Source organism: Dendrobates tinctorius, unplaced genomic scaffold (genome assembly GCF_039654945.1).
Source record: "Dendrobates tinctorius isolate UK_male_01 unplaced genomic scaffold, ASM3965494v1 ptg000165l, whole genome shotgun sequence".
Taxonomy (NCBI): Eukaryota; Metazoa; Chordata; class Amphibia; order Anura; family Dendrobatidae; genus Dendrobates; species Dendrobates tinctorius.
This window is the reverse complement of record NW_027361832.1, coordinates 6,332,411-6,354,138: the sequence shown is the minus strand read 5'-3', so window position 1 is coordinate 6,354,138 and position 21,728 is coordinate 6,332,411. Positions and strand designations below refer to the sequence as shown.

The 21,728-nt window shown below is 42.9% G+C and overlaps 1 protein-coding gene across 3 annotated transcripts in view; it reads right to left on the bottom strand.

Moving 5' to 3' along the window:
• Positions 1-21,728, bottom strand: part of MATN2 (matrilin 2) — a 107,456-nt gene that overhangs the window by 66,760 nt on the left and 18,968 nt on the right. For all 3 annotated transcript variants that reach the window (XM_073550438.1, XM_073550437.1, XM_073550436.1), the window contains 2 exons: positions 20,856-20,972; positions 7,297-7,866 (listed from right to left, as the gene is read on the bottom strand). In XM_073550438.1, the coding sequence (XP_073406539.1) occupies positions 7,297-7,866; positions 20,856-20,970 (685 nt within the window). In that variant the 5' untranslated portion in view covers positions 20,971-20,972. The remainder of the gene's footprint in view (positions 1-7,296; positions 7,867-20,855; positions 20,973-21,728) is intronic.

The following is a 21,728-nucleotide window of genomic DNA, read 5'->3' as shown; positions in this document are numbered from 1 at the left end:
TCTTTATGCATCAAATGGCCAAGTTCTCCAAAAAATATGACATAGTTGTCATGGGAGATTTCAACTATCCAGACATTTGTTGGGAATCTCTCTCAGGCAAAACTAACAGGTCAAGGAAATTCTTATCCTCTCTTGCTGACAACTTTATCTTCCAAAAGGTAAGGGAGAAAACAAGGGGAACTGCTACCTTGGATCTAATCCTTATAAACAGGGAGGAAATGGTTGAGGAGGTAAAAGTGGCTGGGACCCTAGGAGGTAGCGACCATGCTATTTTAGAATTTTGGATAACTAGAGGCGGAAGACCTGTGAAGACTCAGACGTCAAGGTTAGATTTCAGAAAGGCAGATTTTAAGGGATTCAGAAAGAGAATTGGAGGGATCCAATGGCTGGATATCCTTAAAGACAAAAATGTCCAGGAAGGATGGGAAATCTTGAAAAATGAAATTCTCATAGCACAGTTGTTAACAATTCCGAAAAGAGGGAAGAATAGGAAGCAGTTAAGGAAACCAGGATGGATGAACACAGAACTTAAGCACATGCTAAAAAGGAAGAAAAAAATGTTTATAAAATGGAAAGAGGGAGGCATATCTAAAGAAGAATATAATGCTGTCTGCAGAACCTGCAGGGCACAAATCAGATTAGCTAAAGCTGAAAATGAATTGAGGCTTGCAAGAGATGTCAAAAGCAATAATAAAGGATTTTGGGGATATGTCAAAAGTAAAAGAAAAGTCAAAGATGCTATAGGATTTTTACAGGATGAAAATGATGAAATGGTAAGACAGGATGTTGAGAAGGCTGAACTTTTAAATTCCTATTTTGCATCTGTTTTCTCTCAGAAAGGAAATGTAACATCAACTGTTATTCACTGTCCTATTAAGGGAATAGAAGAATCCAGGATATCTATAAACAGAAAGATAGTGAGGAAACACTTAGCTAGCCTAAATGAATTCAAGTCTCCAGGTCCAGATGAATTACACCCCAGAGTGCTGAAGGAGATAGCAGAAGAAATTTTTGAACCCCTCTCTATAATCTTTGAAAATTCTTGGAGAACAGGAGAAGTGCCAGAAGACTGGAGAAGAGCAAATGTTGTTCCTATCTTCAAAAAGGGGAAGAAGGTGGACCCAGGTAACTATAGGCCAGTGAGTCTGACTTCTATACCAGGAAAGATCTTTGAACAAATTATTAAACAACATGTATGTCAATACCTGGATAAGAATGAAGTGATTAAACAGAGTCAGCATGGGTTTGTAACTAATAAGTCATGTCAGACTAACTTAATTTCCTTCTATGACGGTATCACTGATTGGGTGGATCAAGGAAATGCTGTAGATATAGTATATCTTGACTTCAGCAAAGCATTTGACAAAGTCTCTCATACAATCCTTATTGAAAAAATGATTAAGTATGGAATGGACAAGGCAACTGTTAGGTGGATTCATAACTGGCTTAGTGATCGGACCCAAAGAGTGGTCGTAAATGGCTGCACATCCAGTTGGAAGAATGTCTCAAGTGGGGTACCACAGGGCTCTGTCCTGGGCCCTGTATTGTTCAACATCTTTATCAACGATTTAGATGAAGGAATTGAGGGTAAACTGATTAAATTTGCTGATGACACAAAGCTAGGAGGGATAGCTAATACTAGAGAAGAGAGAGAGAGGATTCAAAAAGATTTAAATAAACTGGAGAAGTGGGCAGCAACTAACAGAATGGTTTTTAACAGGGAGAAATGCAAAGTACTACATCTGGGCAATAAAAATGGAAAAAGCATATATAGAATGGGAGGAATAGGGCTAAGTGACAGCACATGTGAAAAAGACTTGGGTATACTAATAGATCACAGACTGAATATGAGTCAACAGTGTGATGCAGCAGCAAAAAAGGCAAATGCAATTCTAGGATGTATTAACAGAAGCATACAGTCTAGATCACGTGAAGTCATTATTTCCCTCTACTCCTCTTTGGTCAGACCTCATCTGGAATATTGTGTCCAGTTTTGGGCACCACATTTTAAAAAAGACATCAACAAACTGGAGCAAGTTCAGAAAAGAGCGACCAGAATGGTGACCGGTCTGCAAACCCTGTCTTATGAGGAAAGGTTGCAGGATTTGGGAATGTTTAGTTTGCAAAAGAGAAGACTGAGAGGAGACTTAATAGCTGTCTACAAATATCTAAAGGGCTGTCACATTGTAGAAGGATCAACTTTATTCTCATTTGCACAAGGAAAGACTAGAAGCAATGGGATGAAACTGAATGGGAGGAGACACAGATTAGATATTAGAAAAAACTTTTTGACAGTTAGAGTGATCAATGAGTGGAACAGGCTGCCACGAGAAGTGGTGAGTTCTCCTTCAATGGAAGTCTTCAAACAGAGGCTGGACAGACATCTGACTGGGATGATTTAGCGAATCCTGCTTTGAGCAGGGGGTTGGACCAGATGGCCCAGGAGGTCCCTTCCAACTCTACGATTCTATGATTCTATGATTCTATAAAAAAGAGAGCATCAAAGACAAAGAAGCTTTATTTAACCCCATTGCGACCGCCAATATGCATTAAAACGATGGCCACTAAGGGTACATATTCCCTCATCGCCGTTTGGCGATCGAGAATAAGGCTGTAGCGCCCCCCAGAGTTGGAAAATCTCTGGTAGCCAAGACCCCGGAGACCATGATCAAAGCCAAATTTTCCAATGTCCGGTCACGTGATAGACGTTATTCAGTGCCCCACGAAACCACCCGATATCTCTGCCATCCCTGAGCCATCCTGATCTGTCCCCAGGCCCGGCGTCATCTTCCTGTAAGAAAAAAAATTTGCGAGCGCATGGACAGTGCGCCCGCCGAGATCTGCCAGACAGCACCAGGCAACAATAGAACATTTTTCCTATTACTTCCTTTTTATCACTGTGATAGAAATAAAAAAACAATAAATCAAATCCCCCTTTGTCACCCCCTTACCGTGTTTCCCCGAATATAAGACAGTGTCTTACATTCTTTTGACCCCCAACAGTCCCACTATGTCTTACTTTCGGGGTATGTCTTATATTAGAAAAAAAAAAATGACGATTTTTGTTTTAACCAAAAAATAACATTTATTAACAAGCTGAACAGTGTGGTGTTCACCACAAAACAGTTTTATTAAACCAAGTGCCCAAGAAAGTGCCAAGAATGTCTTGTTACAACCGTATCATGACGGTATTTCCATGTATAACATGTAAAACATTTAAAACAATGAAAAACGGTAACAATGAACAGTCTGAATAAGTTATACTGGAAGATAAAACAAGATTTATTCGATGACAACCATGTCATCATCTTCAGGAACATCATCGTAAACACAGCCTGCCATTGTACAGTATCCCACAGCCTGCCATTGTACAGTATCCCACAGCCTGCCATTGTACAGTATCCCACAGCCTGCCATTGTACAGTATCCCACAGCCTGCCATTACGGTATGGTACAGTATCCCACAGCCATTGCTTACCGGATGGCGATTCCTCTGCGGTGCGGGACAGGGCAGGGCAGGCTTCTTCTTCCTCGTGCAGGGGGACACTGGCCAATGAGCGGTGACGTCAGGGCGGCGGCCGGCGGGCGGGCTCACAGAAGCCGCTGGGCCAATCAGAGAGGCCCTGACTTCTGCCCGGGGGACATAGGGGGACACAGGCACCGGTACCGGTATGTTAAACCTAATGCATTATACCGGTACCGCACAACGTCTTACTTTCGGGGCACCGCTGATCCGCTATGTCTTATAAACGGGGGATGTCTTACATTAGGCATCCCCCATTATTCCCCTAGTACGTCTTACATTCGGGGGTGTCTTATATTCGGGGAAAGACGGTAGTTAGATAAAAATTATAAAATATTTTTTTTTTATTTTATCTATTCTTTGCATTTGGGCTTATGGTTGGTGTTAGGGTAGGGGTTAGGGCTGTATTAGGGTTAGGGGTGTGTTAGGGTTAAAGTTTAGATTAGGGTTGTGTTAGGTTAGGGTTGGGGTTAAAATTGGGGTTTTTTCAAAAGAAAAAAAAATAATGATATGACAGCTAGTTTTGAGGAGGAGTGCTTGCTACTCAAGTTTGCATCAGGTGCTCGGGTATGCACAGAGATATCGCAGCATGTTTTTTTTTGGGTGTCTACATGCGGGACAGGGACTGGTGCATGTCACTCGAGCACCCACGATATTCGATGCTTATCTGAGCACCCGATGCAATCTGGAGTAGCGAGCACTTGCGTTCAACACTAATGACGACATATTCAATATGACAACCTAATTTTATCAAATTCTGTGTCGTATCTGTTGGTTCAAAATGCTCACTATACCACTGGATAAAATCCTTATGGGGTCTAGTTTCTAAAATGGAGTCACTTGTGGTGGTTTTTCACAGTTTAGGCACATCAGGTGCTCTCCAAACACGACATGGCAACCACTAATTATTCCAGCAAATTTTACATTGAAATAGTCAATGTAAAAAAAAAAGTCAACTCCTTCCCTTCCGAGCCCTGCCATGCACCCAAACAGTAGATTTCCCTTACATATGGGGTGTCAGTGAATTCAGGAGAAATTGCACAACAAAATTTGTGGTTCATTTTCTCCTGTTACCCTTGTGAAAATAAAAAACGTTGGGTCTAAAGTTATTTTTTTGTGAAAAAAACTAAATGTTCATATTTTTCCTTCCACATTGCATCAGTTCCTGTGAAGCACCTGAAGGGTTAATAAACTTCTTGAAAGTGGTTTTGAGCACCTTAAGGGGTGCAGTTTTTAGAATGGTGTCACTTTTGGGTACTTTCTGTCATATAGACCCTACAAAGTGATTTCAAATGTGAGGTGGTCCTTAAAAAAATGGTTTTATAGATTTTCTAACAAAAAAAAAATAATGGTTCCAAAATTTTGCTGATGTAAAGTAAACATGTGGGAAATGTTATATTTTTTACCTATTTTGTGTGACATATCTCTGATTTAAGGGCATAAGAATTAAAAGTTTCTAAATTGTGAAATTTTCACCAAATTTCTGTTTTTGTTTTTCACAAATAAATGCAAATCATATCGAAGAAATTTTACCACTATCATAAAGCACAATATATCACGAAAAAAAAAGTCTCAGAATCACCGGGATATGTTGAAGCGTTCCAGAGTTACGACCACATAAAATGAGACAGGTCAGAATTGTAAAATTTGGCCCATGTCATTAAGGGGTTAAAACATGTTATACCAAAAGACATATACAGCAGCAGCAAAAATGAGATAAAAACACAAGTAAGTAACGCAGTGAAAAAACACAAGTAACCTAATTTGCTTAAAGGGGTTGTCCGGTCCAAATTGATAAGTCTTAAGACACTCTGTGTGACTGCAGACTTATAAATCCCCCCAGCGCCCGCACTGTGTGCTGCGGGGAATCCCTTGTTTCTGACCCAGGACTGGATGTATGTTTCCAGTGGGGGAGGCCTCACTCCATACACTTGTGTTACGCATCACTGGACAACCAGTTATCACTAGATGGGGCATGGACTCCCTCTAAACAAGAGTATGGAGCGAGGCAGCTCCCACTAGGTGGGCCCTCCCTGGCCGGGAATATGTATTAGGCCGGGGTGACACTTGCAACTACAATGCAAAAACTTGCGCGAGTCTCTCGCCTCAATACGCGGCACTTGAATGCCGGAGGCAGTGCCGGGTATTGAAGCGAGAAACTTGCACAAGTTTCTTGCATTGCAGTTGCAAGTGTTACCCCGGCCTAACTCATACATACCGGGTCAGAAACCGTTGAATCCTCACAGAGCTCAGTGTGTGCTCTGGGAGGATTCAGAAGGCTGCAGTCACACAGAGTGACTGCAGACTTAACTATTTGGACCGGACAACCCCTTTAAGGTCATGTTCACACGGTCAGTATTTGGTAAGCATGTTTACAGATTCGTACATTATAAGTTAATGGGTGCAAAAATAGGATCACATATGAGTCACCATCCATAATCCAATGCGCTTTTCATGGCTCCAATATAATTATTAGAATAGGAAATTTTATTTGGACTTTATTATTTATCAAATTGTTCATGTGAAAAATAGATTCCATACAGATATATAAAACAGACGTATGGAGGGCACATTCGCAAAAAAATGAACTTTCAGATGCAATCCAAGTATGAACAATGGACAGTTTTGCACACTGTCATCTGAACCTGGACTTAAAAGTAGTTAAATGGCACCACTAGTAAAAGAAATACTACAATTAAGCACGGGTGAATGTACTGACTGCTGGGTCCCCTTTTTTCACATGTGGTGTGCAACTGTGCAGGGCTCTGCCTGCCGTGGATCCTAAACTTTAGGTAAGGCCGGTTTCACACGTCCAGATAATTCCGGTACCGGAGAAAACGGTCCCGGAGCTGTCCGTGTGGATACGTAGGCCATCCGTGTGCTGTCTGTGTGTCACATCCGTATGGTGTCTGTGTGCTGTCCGTGTGTCCATGTGTCACATCCGTATGGTGTCTGTGTGCTGTCCGTGTGTCCGTGTGTCACATCCGTATGGTGTCTGTGTGCTGTCCGTGTGTCCGTGTGTCACATCCGTATGGTGTCTGTGTGCTGTCCGTGTGTCCGTGTGTCACATCCGTATGGTGTCTGTGTGCTGTCCGTGTGTCCGTGTGTCACATCCGTATGGTGTCTGTGTGCTGTCCGTGTGTCCATGTGTCACATCCGTATGGTGTCTGTGTGCTGTCCGTGTGTCCGTGTGTCACATCCGTATGGTGTCTGTGTGCTGTCCGTGTGTCCGTGTGTCACATCCGTATGGTGTCTGTGTGCTGTCCGTGTGTCCGTGTGTCACATCCGTATGGTGTCTGTGTGCTGTCCGTGTGTCCGTGTGTCACATCCGTATGGTGTCTGTGTGCTGTCCGTGTGAATACGTATCACTCACAAAGCTTTTGACGCACACGGATCACACACGGACCGCACACGGACGCCATCCGTGTGCGGTACGTGTTTACACTGACCCATTGACTTGTATGGGTCCGTGTAATCCGTGCTGTTGCACAAAAACAGACATATCAGAGTATTTTGCACACGGACACACGGTCAGTGAAAACACGCTGATGTGTGCATAGACCCATTCATTAGAATGGGTCTACGTGTGTCAGTGCCTCTGGTACGTGAGAAAACTGTCACTACACGTACCGGAGCCACTGACATGTGAAACTACCCTAACAGAAATGAGGACTCCAGTATATGGTCATACCTTTTGGATAAATAAGCCCCTTTATTTTCTGGATTCATGTGTTCATATTAGTAACAAAATATATAGATTTATAGGTTCTTACCGCAAAGTTTATTCTGGAACACAGACGTCAATGTTTCAATCTGGCTGAAATTGGCCACCAAGAAGACATGTTCCTCATGAGGTTCGCTTCCAATAGATTTCAAGGTTTGCATATCTACCCGGCCAACTCCAATTGCAAAAATCAAGATTCCAGAATTCCTGGCTTTTGCAGAAATTTCGGATACAGGATCCTGGGGTCTGCCATCGGTCACAATCATGGCAATCCTTGGCACGTACATGTCTACAGGACGAGCACCCTCAGACTCAGAAAATGCAATATTCATGGCATATTGTAGCGCCAGACCAGTCATGGTGCCGGTGGCAAGGTGCATCATCCTCTTGACGGCACGTTCAATGTCAGATTTTTTTTTGTATGTTTTCAAAGAAAACTCATTTTTCACTGTACTGCCATATTGTAATAAGCCCACCCTAGTTGTGTCTTGGCCAATGTCAAGGAATTTTAACACAGTGATGAGAAATTCTTTTACTTTTTCGAAGTCATATGGACGGACGCTTCGGGAACTGTCAATGATGAAGACGAGATCCAGCGGCTTGTTGTGGCAGGCTTCTCCTGTAAAATAAAACAAGGTCAAAATGGAAAAAAAGGATCATGATATTCATTTGCTGCAATGACTTGTTTAGAGGCGTCAAGTGGTCAGGTGTTTTAGGCTTTCCGAAAGTGCTGTGCAACATGAAAATTGCAATGTTGCATTGTGACAACACCTTCAATAATTAGCAATTCACAAAATCATCACAGCTAAACCTGAAGGATGCAAAACCCCCAAATCTGTTGGATTTTTGTTCACATATGACATTACCATCATAGAAGGCAATGCAAGTTGTGTGTGACTGCGACTTACTTGCAACTCTTCTGTGACCTATTTTTTTTGCAGAAATGCTTTTAGTTGCGTGACTCTTCCTTTGGCAGTCATTGGCTATGTACTCACAGTCTTTTTTGCTAAGGTTTATTATAGGAAACTGAGGAGAACCTCCAAGTTTTTGAGGAGTTTTGTGTTTTTGAGGAGGCTTTGAAGAGTTTCCTCTCAGTTTCTGCTCCCAAAACCATTTAGAAGAATGAACATATGTATTTCTATGTCAAAACGACTAGCTGTGCGGATGTTCAGGCTTTTGAACATCTTCTAACTACTTCAGGTTTCTAAAAACTCCAAGCAGTTATAAAAGGAGGAGTGACCGGCCTGTTCTACTGGTGTTTTCTACTCTGAAGAAGCTCTGTACTTTACAATACAAGTCATTGGGAAAGCTCAAAAGATGTCCGTAAGATGAACAGACGTTTTTTGGAGCGTTTTGCCATAGTTTTTGATTAAAAAAATGTTAGCTGTTTCATCATTATTCAATGTAGTGGAAAAAGTGACAGTAAAAAAGACATCACAAAAACCATGAAAAAACCCTCCAAAAACCTACCGACACCGCCAAGACATGGCAGCCTATGTGCACTGAGCAATGTAGTCTAGATCATTCGGTGTGCATCAATTGGTTTGGTCTGCCTGTGTAAACAGGACTCGTACCACCGAAAACCATGGCAGCCTATGTACACTGAGCAATCTAGTCTAGATCACTCAGTGTGCATCGTTTGGTTTGGTCTGCCTGTGTAAACAGGACTCGCACTGCTGAGAACCATGGCAGCCTGTTTGCACCGAGCAATCTAGTCTCGATCACTTGGTGTGCATCGTTTAGTTTGGTCTGAATGTGTAAACAGGACTCGCACCACCAAGAACCATGGCAACCTATTTGCACCGAGCAATCCAGTCTAGATCAATCGGTATGCATCGTTTTGTTTGGTCTGCCTGTGTAAACAGGCATTCAAACGACCGCCGATCGGTAAAAGTTTACTGATTGGCGGTCATATTGCGCCACAAGTCGGTCAGTCTAAACAAGACCATTACAAAAGAGGAAAACTCAAAGACTTGTTCTGACTTATCTTCACAAGTGTCTGATAAGTAATTACATGAATTATACTTCTCTTACTTGAATCTATGCCTGATTTTGGCTTTTAAAAGAAAAAAAAAAGATGAAAATATGTGGATGAAATACTGCAGCGTGAATAAGTCCCTGTTATTGGGAAATGCTCTATTTCTCCTGCTCGATGGATCGTTCCATAGATGATGATATTATACAGGGACTGAATTGATAATGTCTTCGTCCGCATAGACGCCAGCTGCAGCGATTATCGCGAAGCACAGAAATAAACTCTCGAGATAATCTCAGCTCCCATTAAAAACGATAAAAGAAATGATTTGGTTCCATAGAAAAGATTACGACTAATTATAAAGGATTATGAGAGTTATTTGTAGGGAAACGACCAGAGATTTTGCTTTCTTCATAGAGCGGAGTCTCTGGGGGGGTATGTAGGAGGGCTGTACGAGTGCAAAGAATGGAAGCCGGGTGTCACGGTCACGTGTGTCTGGACGCAGCGAGTACCGCAAGGCGAACCCATATGACACACGTGACCCTGGATACACCGCCTCCAGTGGGGAGAATTTAAATAATAAGATGTGCAGCTGGATACACCGCCTCCAACTGGCGAATTTAGGTATTACACGTATATATAAAGTAGTCTGGAAACCCCGCCTCCAGTAAGGCGAATTTAAATAATAAAGGGGAACCTGGGTAACATTAACAATGGTGGGCCCTGCAATAGGGAATAGGGAAGTGGAGACCTCCTGAACTCCCCTGAGCCAGTGTCCTTGCACTCCTAACGTTCCCTATGCCGGTTCCGCACTGGGCGACGCACAGGAACCTAAAAACCCTAGCTCGCCCTGAACCTAAACCCTCACTAGGGAATTGGTCGGTGCGGAAACTAATCCCACCCTGCACTAAACACACATGAGGGAAAATTACAATACAGGGGAAACATCACTTAGCTTTGCTCTGTTGCGTACGCTCCTAGCAACAGAGCCCACCACCTGTGTGCATCTTCTCCTCCACCCGGATCCATCACCATAACTGGATCCTTCACCATAGCCTTGGAGCAGAGTCCACCACCAATTGCAGAAGTCCAGTAACAGAGTCCCAAAGATGAGTTCAGCTCCTGCCCAAAAAGTCAAGCATGCTTGAGTCCAGCTCTCAGCAACCAAGTCCCACATGCTGGGTGCAACTCTCTCCATAGTCGTCACTCCACCAAGCCATGCAAGCACTTCCTGCCGACACCATAAACTGTGACTCCACCATGCCATGCCAGCCCTTCTTGCAGACCACATAGCTGCCACTCGTCCCCTCTGGCTGGGCTGCGCAGGACTCATGTTCAGCTCCTTCCTTCACCTAGGCTTCCTTGTGAAAGACTAACACACAATATCACCAACAGTCATCAAACCCACCTGAACTCTTTTAAAGAGCCTCACACCTGATTTATAATTACGTGCACTAAACCAAAGAAACAAAAGTGCACTACCACTCACCACCACCGGGGCAACGCTAATCACTCAAAAGTGCAACAACAAATAGAAGATATAAAGGTGTCAATGGATGTACATTTTAAAGATGCAAACACCCATATGTGAGGTTTGGAGATTGGGCTGATCTTAGTGTCAGATTCTCTTTAAGAAATAGGTTTAACTTGATTGAAACAATAATTAATTTTCTGCTGGTTAATATACAAAACTGATGAGTCCAATGCACCAATAATCCTTACATTGCCCTCTGAGAATATAATGCAGATATTATATTTCTTACTTGTGTAAGGGAGATGACCGTAACGCGGATACCTGCGTGCCGGGTCCAGAACTTTTGAGGCTGTATCCCCTGTTGTCTGGGGGAAGCATTAGCAAGCTGGACTTTCTTCCTGACCCAGGGGGGCGGGGGGATAAAAAGGAAAAGCGTGCACAGCAGCGCAGTTTGGCGCCAACCCCACCGAGTACCGGCGCTGCCAAGAGAGGAGCCGTGCGTACTGCAGCAGTCCAGAGAGAGGAGTGCTCCGTCCTCGGAGCACCAGCAGCACGCAGTACAGCGTCCGTCGCCTCTCGCCGCCAACAGTGGGGACCACAGAGAGGGAGACGCGCAGTGTGTGCCCCGGTGACTACCAGAGAGCAAGGCGCCGTACGCTCCATGCCCGTGAGTACAGTGCACGTGCCACATAAAAGTGACCGGGTGTGGGACAGACACTTGCGCACTGACTTTGCCAGTGTATATGTGCCGAGGCACGTTGGGCTCATACAGGACTGTGGCCCGCACCCTTGTTAGCCACTGCAGCATATGGACTAGGGGCAGCGGAAGATACTGGAGACCGACCGCTGCCGCCAGAAGACGGGGCATTGCTGCCCACAGGACCCCTTTGGAAAAGACACCGCGCCAGCCGTTGCCGGCGGTATTGACTTCGTAGTCTGAGGGGCTACCGACTTGTTAGCCGTATTCACCGGGACTGCCGTTAACTGATTCTTTATTCTTGAACTCTGCATATCCATCATCCATCGCAAACTGAACCGTTTATTCACTCATTTAACTGTTTACCTCCCTGCGTGGAGTATTCCTGCTTATTAAAAATTGTTAACCCTTACTCGGCCTCCTGTCCGTCATTGCATCCCGCAACCTGCTCACACTTGCACAATACATGACGGATGTAATTAGCACGTTGCATGCTCCAACAGAGAACCCCGGCTCTGTATTTGGGTTTCAAGGATGCAATCAGTGCAGGGTATACAAAGGCTTATGGAATAACATGGGGTTTGCTTATCACAATGGGTCCAGCGCGTTTCCTTTCCCATTGAACTGCTGGAACGTGCTCATCTCTCAGTAAGAAGGAAAAGGCCTTGATCCAGGAAAGACGTTTCCGCAGGATAATTATTTCAAGCCAAAGTGTAATTATTCATGAATGTGACGTGTAAACATTATCTTTCATTCCTAGGAGGATATCATATTGAGCAGAGACGTGTAATGGAGCCATAACGACCTGCCACAGCTGGATACGGCCTCTGCATTCTCTCAAGATAACATGGCTTTAGAAGCTAGAAGTTGCAGATCATTCTGGAATACGATGGTTTCCTTTTTAATCAAGAGTTTCAAAATTCATTGTTGATTACGGTCATTTATTTTTTTTTTTAAAGAGATCATCCAGGATTGTGATCATGATGACCGATCCTTAGAATGGATCATCGATATCAGACCCATGGGAGTTTGTCACCTAGCATCCCCACCAATGCCACAGCGGCTGGCGGTACACCATATAGTGGTCGTTCTTAGGTACTGCAGCTCAGCTCCTATTAAAGTAAGTGTTCCGGTTCCATGGAGTGTGCAAGTCCGGAAGCTGCAGAATCAGCTAGTCAGAGGGGTGTCAGATGAGTAGTGTAGTTATTGGGGGCAAAGGGGTTGAGGATCCAAGCCCACTTACACAGTGGGGCTCACTCAGATCTGTGACCACCACTGTTGACTGTATTGGAAACCAATACAGTTGGACTCCATGATAAAGCAGTGAGCTATGGGGCTATGGACTCCCTGCCCAAACACTCTCAGTTTTTTAGGCTGCAGGCTGCTTTAGGCCTAGAGTACTGCAGGGACAGGCAGGGTACATCAGTGTCCTGGGACAGGACGCTATCATGATGTTGTCACGCCATCACTCCGCCTGCGCCAGGTGCTGGTGGACTCGTCAAGATCCAAAGTTATATATTTCTGTAAGTAATTTCAAACTTTTCTTGAATGATTATTTGTAAGAAGACATTATTACTAGGGGGACTTGGAATATTATTACGATATGTGGGGGGATGAAGAAGTATTATTACTTTTTTGTGGGGCATTTGGGATTTAATAAATTGAATGATACTGAACCCCAAGCTCCATCTCTGTGTCCGACTCCTGCCATTCTGATATTGATGACCTACAGTATCCTAAGAGCTCACAACCGTATTTTTGGTCCAAGTGCTATCTGTTAAATAATGGACAGCACTCGGACTTATGTTATTCAATGGGGTGGTGCAGATGAACACATTTTTTCACTGACCAAATCTGTGTGTAAAAACAATCTCTCGCCCATTCAAATCTATGGGTGTGAGAAAAAAAATCATATGCCACAGTATAGCGTCCGATATTTACGGATACATTGCAATTCTGTAACAGGAAAATGTAAGTGATTAATAGCTGCTGTAAAAATAATGCATTGTATACAGATGACAAGTAGAGATGAGCGACTTTGCCTTTTTTAGGGTCGAGTCGAGTTTCATGAAACCCGACTTTCTCAAAAGTCGAGTCGAACGAAATCGGCCGACTATTGGGAAAAGTCGGGAAAAGTCGTGAAGCATGAAACCCAATGCAAGTCAATGGGGAGAAAAGTCAGCAGTGAGTGGAGGACTGTAAACACACCTGGCATGAATTTTAACCCTAGAGGCGGCGAAATCTCTCTCTCCCCTCTCTCTCTCTCTCTCCCCCTCTCCCACTCCCACTCAAGCTACGCTCCAGCTACGCTCCGCTTCTCTCATTGGCTGAAAAAAGTCACGTACAAGCCTTCGGCAAAACCCGACTTTGTCGCTTGGGTTGCCGACCGCATGGCTGACTTCACACTGTGGTCGGGTTTCGTTTCATGAAACCCGACTTTGGCGAAAGTTGGCGACTTTTGAATCTGACCGACCTGTTTCGCTCAACTCTAATGACAAGTGAGAAACAAATGGTCCCACTTTTCTGGATTGAACTCTGAACTATTCTTTATACTGTTGTGTGCATCTGCCTTAAGGGTAGGATGGTCAGGATTCAAATATTGATAACAACCCCTTTATTATATCTTTATAGGTGCTGCAGCTTCCTTTTTCTGATTAAGAGCTCCCAAACCCCTGCATAGATAAATGTCTAAGAGATAACATGCAGTCATCAATGGGAGAGTTTATGACATTACTGCAATCCCCTATGATTCTGATGATGGGGCTCCAGAGTGTCTTCTTTGAATGAAGCAATGGTCCCGCTTGCGCACCGTCACTCCATTCACTGTCTATGGGACTGCTGGAGTTAACCATGAGCATGTTTCAGCTATCTCTGGCAAAGAATTGAGTGGTTATGCGCAAGTACAACCATTGATACATTCAAACATGGCTCACCAGATCACCGCTCTCGACATAGGTGGGATAGGACACCAGCGATTCACTTATCTACAATCCTTTGGATGGGTGATAGATTACAGGGGTATCAACGATGCAAAGTTATCTATGGCTGTGTTGAGATCTCTGGTGCTCTGAAACAGGGGATACTCCTCTTCGATGCTTATTTGTATTTTGTTCTAATAGGAAGACCCCTTCAAGGACAAAAAAAATGAGACATTAAGTTGTAATTCAGATGTAAAAGATTTTGTTCCCTACATGCCCCAGTGACTTGGATTTTCTTGTACTCCACATCACGCTTTGCAAGCAGCCTGTCATGCTCCCATGGATTGTATTAACATGGACTATATAAGGTCTCCCAAGAAACACACCTGTCTCTTGGTATTGCTCTAATACTTGCTAGTAATGCTTTTAGATTGTCTGTGCACAGTTTCAGCTCAGAGTCATCAGGACGTCGCCTGGCTATTTGCGCTTCCCCCTTCCATGATTTACTTGTCTACACTTTTCAGTAAACTCGCTCATCTGCCTGCCTACAGTTTCCAGGAAGTCTTCCTGTCTGCCTGCGGCTTCCAATGTAAACAGACTTTCTAGTTTCTCCTGAGTGATGCCTATCTGTCCCCGGTGTTCTAAGACTCTTCTATGTGTCTGCTTTTCAGGACGTCTTTGTGGCTTCCATGGTATTGAACTTTCTTGTTACTCTGAAGTTTTGTCCGCTATCTGTCTGCATCTCCATGACGTCTCCTGCTTGCCTGTGATTTCCAGTAACTCTGCAATCTGCCCGAGATTTTCAGCGACACTGTGCTACACCCACCTACTGCACCGTCACCTTGGGCTTAGAGGATAACCTCACCGTGTGAGCCTGCTATGCGCAACAGATTTATTATATGTTTCTTTTCATGTAGATGTTTTTCTTTTTAATTTATGTTTATTTGTAGAAGAAATTTTAAGAAATGTATGACTGTGCGATTTACAAAAGTTGAATTTATCCATTTAAAATATCTAAAAGAAAACAGGGGTAGTCTATTAAAATAATATTATTCAGCAATATACTCTCGCTTTCTGCCTTTCACTGCAATGCAGTATTTTATCACTTAGACTCTTTCCAGGACTGAGCAACACCTCCAAAGTCAATAGTATGTACTGCACCCTCCATGGTGCATTTTGGCAAAGAGATGAAGTTTGCTTGAAATCTCGGGAAATTGTCAGCGTGCGGTGGATGAATCACACTTCTGGAGTCTGATTGAATTTTTATGGTATTATTTAATGAGAGGATTACACAGAAATTCTACATTTCAAGCATCTGCTGCCGCTTCTGCTATCAGACACTTGTGAGGCTCTGTTCCCATTACATTTAGCCGTACGTCTGATGATACATAAGGAGGAGGTGTACAAACCAAATCTGCACCCACGTCTGTAATATTGGTGCAATTCAGTGCCTGAATTACTGCCACAATCATACCTAATGCAGGTTAGATCATCAAGAGTCTATCTTCACTTTTTATATTGTTCCACTGCGCTGAAAATTAAAAAAAAAGCAAATTTGCAATATACAGAACTGTGCAAAAGTTTTAGGCAGGTGTGGGAAAACATGTTGCAACGTAAGTGCTCAGGCAGACATCAGTGGATTTCGGTCCGATCACAGACTGCCATCCACGGACTGGCTGCAGGTCTCCCTGTCCGAGAATGACAACCTCGCAGAAATATATGAAACGGTCATTCTCCGATTGGGAAACCCATGGCCAGTCCGTGCATTGCCGTCCGTGATCAGATCGAGGTCCAAGGGCGTCTGCATGAACCCTAAAAATTGCTTAAACCCCCCACCCCAGAAGTATTAATAGGTTATTTTTATCACTTTTATCAATTAATAAAATACAAAGTGAATGAACAAAAGAGAAATTTAATTCACATCAGTATTTGGTGACAGCTTTAAATAATTGATTCTTCTAGGTATACTCACACGTGGGTTTTAAAGAAAGGATCTCATTAAACAGAAAACAGGCACATAGGTTATAGCGCAAGCCTAGATAATGTTGTAAAGTAAGAACAATGGGTAACCCAGTAAAGAAATGTAATTCATAATTTCAGCAGTAATATAGAAAACCATTACATGTATGTACAAGGATAGTCTTACCCATAATAAGGTGCGCTATACAAAGTGACCATAAAATAGGCACATGTTTTTTGGTCACTTTGCATAGCGCACTTTATTATGGGTAAGACTATCCTTGTGCATACATGTAATGGGTTTATATATTACTGCTGAAATCATTAATTACATTTCTTAACTAGGATACCCATTGTTCTTACTTTACATTAGTCTTTTTTTTTTACTATGTGTTCATTAACATGCGCCATACATGTACTGCACATGTTGTGTCTCCCATTTTGATGTGGGTTACGGTGCTGAGCCCACATCTATTCCAGTACGTCAGCTGTTTTGTACAGCTGACATGTCAGCTGTTTTGTACAGCTGACATGTGCCTCTAACAGCCGCGGGTGGAATCGCGATCCACCCGCGGCTGTTAACTAGATAACTGCCGCTGTCAATCTCTCACAGCGGCATTTAACTTGTGCTTCCAGAAAGTGCGCCGGAAATCCCGCCCATCGGTGACCCTGTCATGTGATTACAGGTCACCGATGGATCGGAATGACAACCAGAGGTCTCCAGCAGACCTCTATGGTTGACACTGCCGGATTGCTATGTGTTGGAAATGGTGACTTTTATAAACATCATAGCGGCTTCATTACCGTTTTGTGTATGTTGTTCTATGTTTTACTTAGTGGATGAGATATTTCCGATTTTGAAGGAACTCAACAGGACGGTTGTTCCAAACATCTTGGATGACTAATCACATATCTTCTGTGGATGTACACTAGAGCAAATCCTTCCTAAAATCCCAGACAGACTTGACGAAGTTAAGATCAGAGCTTTGTAGGGGCCATTTTATCACTTCCAGGACTCCTAGTTTTTCATTACACTGAAGATGGTTCTTAATGACATTGGTTGTACGTGTATGGTCTTTGCAGAACAAATTTGTAGCCAGTCAGACACCTCCCTGATGGCATTACATGATGGGTAAGTATCTGCCTGTATTTCTTGGCATTGAGGACACTAAGAAACGGGCAACATTGAGTACCGTAGGCCAAAGAAACTTTATGCAGCAGATAAGTGGCAAATCATTTAGAAACTTTAAGAAATCCAATCGTGACATCGGAACAGAATTGGCAGCAACCAGAGGGACCAAGCTACACCCACCTACCATTCAGAGAAGTCTGGCCATAAGCGGTCTTCAAGGAAAAATTGTGGTGAAAAAACATACTTTTGAAATGGAAATATGGTCAAGTGAATCAATTTTGGGGTGCGAAAAAATGGCAGCAGATGTTCTGGATAATGAGTCAAAATTGAAAAATTTGGCTGTAACAGAAGACGGTTTGGTTTATGCACTGAAGGTACAATAATGAGTGTCTGTAGGAACAGTGCAGCATGGTGGAGGTTACATGCAAGTTTGGGGCTGCATTTCAGAATATGAGGAAGCAGGTTGAGAAATACAGGGAGATACTTATCCATCATGTAATACCATAAGGGAGGTGTCCAATTGGCTCCAATTTTATTCTACATCAGTGCAATGTCAACAAACATACATGTTATTAAGAAATATCTTAAGCATAAAGAAGAAGAACAAGGAGTCCTGGAAGTGATGATCCGGCTCCACACCGAGCCTTGATCTCAACATCATCCAGTCTGTTTGGGATTACATGAAGAGACAGAAGGATTTGCACAAACGACATCCACAGAAGATCTGTGGTCAGTTCTCCAAGATGTTTGGAACAACCTGCCTATCGAGTTCCTTCAAAATTGTGCATTAGTGTACTTAGAAGAAGTGATGACGGAAAAGGGCAGTCATGCCAAATATTGATTTGATTTAGATTTTGCTTTTAATCATTTACTGTTCATTTTGTTAATTGATAAAGATAAATTATTAACACTTCTATGCTTTTGCCAAGCATTTTTACTTTGCAGCATTTTTTTCACACTTGCGTAAAATTTTTGCACAGTGCTGTACTTTAGATAAAAACATTTCTTATAGTTGTCTATCTATTCCTATAGTTATCTATCTATAGTTCCTAGGCAGATGCACTCGTCATGGCTACAGACTTAAAACAAACCCTGTGTGTAGTCTGATTTTAAGGGTCTATTTTCACAGTTGTTTCAATTTTGGTTCATATACTGTATAATAGTATTAACGCTATGATTCTTCATAAATGGATTGTATCTAAATAAAAGTGTTCAGGTCAAGTTTTATGCAGTGAAAATACTTGGCCCTTAAAAAAAATCATGCAATTTAATTTTATTTACGCAGGTAATCCACAGTAGATATATAAATGTTTTGGTCGCATCCAACCTTCATCAGTGTTACAGATTGCATTAGAGCAAGGAATAAATGAGAAACAGCGCTATGGAGGCAAGCGGAGCACACCACAGTGACGATCGACCCCGATCAGCGCCATGTTTTTTATTGCATATTATGGGACAGGATTCTACTTGGCCACCTAATTAGTAGATACAGGACTGCCATGTTTAATATTTTTTTAATTTTCAAGTTTTTATGATAAACATCATTTTTTAAAATTTAGAGTGATCTTTTTCAACTTTCCATGTAAAAATTATTTCCATATTGAAAAATTCTAAAGTTTTACAGTATTCACTCCAACCACAGAACCTGCTACTCTTTGTTTTATAAAGATCACTTTACAGCATTTCATTATCATCAGAGGCAGGAATAAGGAGGACTCGTCCACATTAGATAGTTGATCATTGACCGAGAGCTACCTCTCCCGACACCATAATGCTCGTTAGAGCGCTCCTGTTTTCTCTATGAGAGAGACACTCTGAAACGCCTTCGGCACAAGCTTATCTCCAGGAAGAATAAAAGTACCACCCATTGAAATTCAACAAGTCAAATTCTTTTCTCTCCCTATTGAGGAACAGTTGGAAGGCCCCGATACATATTACACTGTCAATGGTTCCTTCTGATATCGGTAGGTTCATCTGACATTAGTCTTACACTGAGATGTAGCACATTTACATGTACACTCACTGGCCACTTTATTAGGTACACCTGTCCAACTGTGTGTTAAGACTTAATTTCTAATCAGCCAATCACATGGCGGCAACTCAGTGCATTTAGGCATGTAGACATGGTCAAGACAATCTCCTGCAGTTCAAACCGAGCATCAGTATGGGGAAGAAAGGTGATTTGAGTGCCTTTGAACGTGGCATGATTGTTGGTGCCAGAAGGGCTGGTCTGAGAATTTCAGAAACTGCTGATCTACTGGGATTTTCACGCACAACCATCTCTAGGGTTTACAGAGAATGGTCCGAAAAAGAAAAAAAATCCAGTGAGCGGCAGTTCTGTGGCCGGAAATGCCATGTTGATGCCAGAGGTCAGAGGAGAATGGGCAGACTGGTTCGAGCTGATAGAAAGGCAACAGTGACTCAAATTGCCACCCGTTACAACCAAGGTAGGCAGAAGAGCATCTCTGAACGCACAGTGCGTCGAACTTTGAGGCAGATGGGCTACAGCAGCAGAAGACCACACTGGGTACCACTCCTCTCAGCTAAGAACAGGAAACTGAGGCTAAAATTTGCACAAGCTCATCGAAATTGGACAGTAGAAGATTGGAAAAACGTTGCCTGGTCTGATGAGTCTCGATTTCTGCTGCGACATTCGGATGGTAGGGTCAGAATTTGGCGTAAACAACATGAAAGCATGGATGCATCCTGCCTTGTATCAACGGTTCAGGCTGGTGGTGGTGGTGTCATGGTGTGGGGAATTTTTTCTGGGCACTCTTTGGGCCCCTTGGTACCAATTGAGCATCGTTGCAACGCCACAGCCTACCTGAGTATTGTTGCTGACCATGTCCATCCCTTTATGACCACAATGTACCCAACATCTGATGGCTACTTTCAGCAGGATAATGCGCCATGTCATAAAGCTCGAATCATCTCAGATTGGTTTCTTGAACATGACAATGAGTTTACTGTACTCAAATGGCCTCCTCAGTCACCAGATCTCAATCCAATAGAGCATCTTTGGGATGTGGTGGAACGGGAGATTTGCATCAGGGATGTGCAGCCGACAAATCTGCGCCAACTGTGTGATGCCATCATGTCAATATGGTCCAAAATCTCTGAGGAATGCTTCCAGCACCTTGTTGAATCTCTGCCACGAAGAATTGAGGCAGTTCTGAAGGCAAAAGGGGGTCCAACCCCTTACTAGCATGGTGTACCTAATAAAGTGGCCAGTGAGTGTAGATAACACAGGATCCACCATTAGCAATAGACCATATACCACCTCCTCCTCCTCCCTGCACAATGACCTCTGCACAGATCACAGAGCATGCTCACAACACTTTCCCGTAGAAGTACATAGGTTGTTTTCTGACTGAGGCTTTTTTTCATGAGGCTGCTCTAAAGAAAATCTAACTAAAATGTCTAAATATAAAAAATAGCAATGGAATCACTTACTTAATATATTAGATTGAATTTCCACTTCAGTTTGTCCCCTTGATTGTGGTTTTTGTACCGCCTCTGAAGCCAGGAAGAGGAGCGGAAGCATAATGCACACACTTTGGAGGCCCATATCTGAAAATAGATACAAAATATACGTATTCTTATACTATTTCCAGCAATGTACAAAACATAATCACAAGCCACTGTGGATAGAAATTACGTTATTATGTAGCCAAACAGCAAAAAACTGACTGGCACTTCCAATTCAGAAAACTGGTGAGTACAGGTGCGAACTAAGTGCAGCCACCTCCATATACAACAAAGAAATAAAATTGCACTCTGTAGTGTTAAAACATGTAAATATGAAATATATGAAATATGAATAGCATTACTGCTCTAGGTAATAAGAAACAATAGAGACGCTTAGCATGTAATTTGGCCAATTCATGCATGCCCAGCCGCCAGTGACAAGGTGATCTCAGATCTGCTGGGAACATACGTGTCTAGTGTGAACACCTCTCTTAGGGCTCATACTCACTTGCGAGAGACTCGCACGATTCTTGTGGGAGTCTCTCGCATGAAAACCTGGCACTGCCGCCGGCACTCTGACTGGAACGTGAGGCTGCATAGAAATACATGCTTTGCATGTCATCAGTGTTTGGTCAGTTTTTACCATCAGTGTTTCATCAGTGATTTTCTTGTATGAAAAACAAAAACTGCAAAATTTGCCCTATCTACTACAATGTCCAAGGGGCTGTCCACTACTCAGACAACCCTTTCTGAATTCCTATGTTTCCTCCTTGTAAAATAGCAACAATTATACTCACCTCCGATGCCGGCGCCATTTCAGTGGTGTTGGCACTGGCTCTCCCGGGTCTCAAGTGAAAA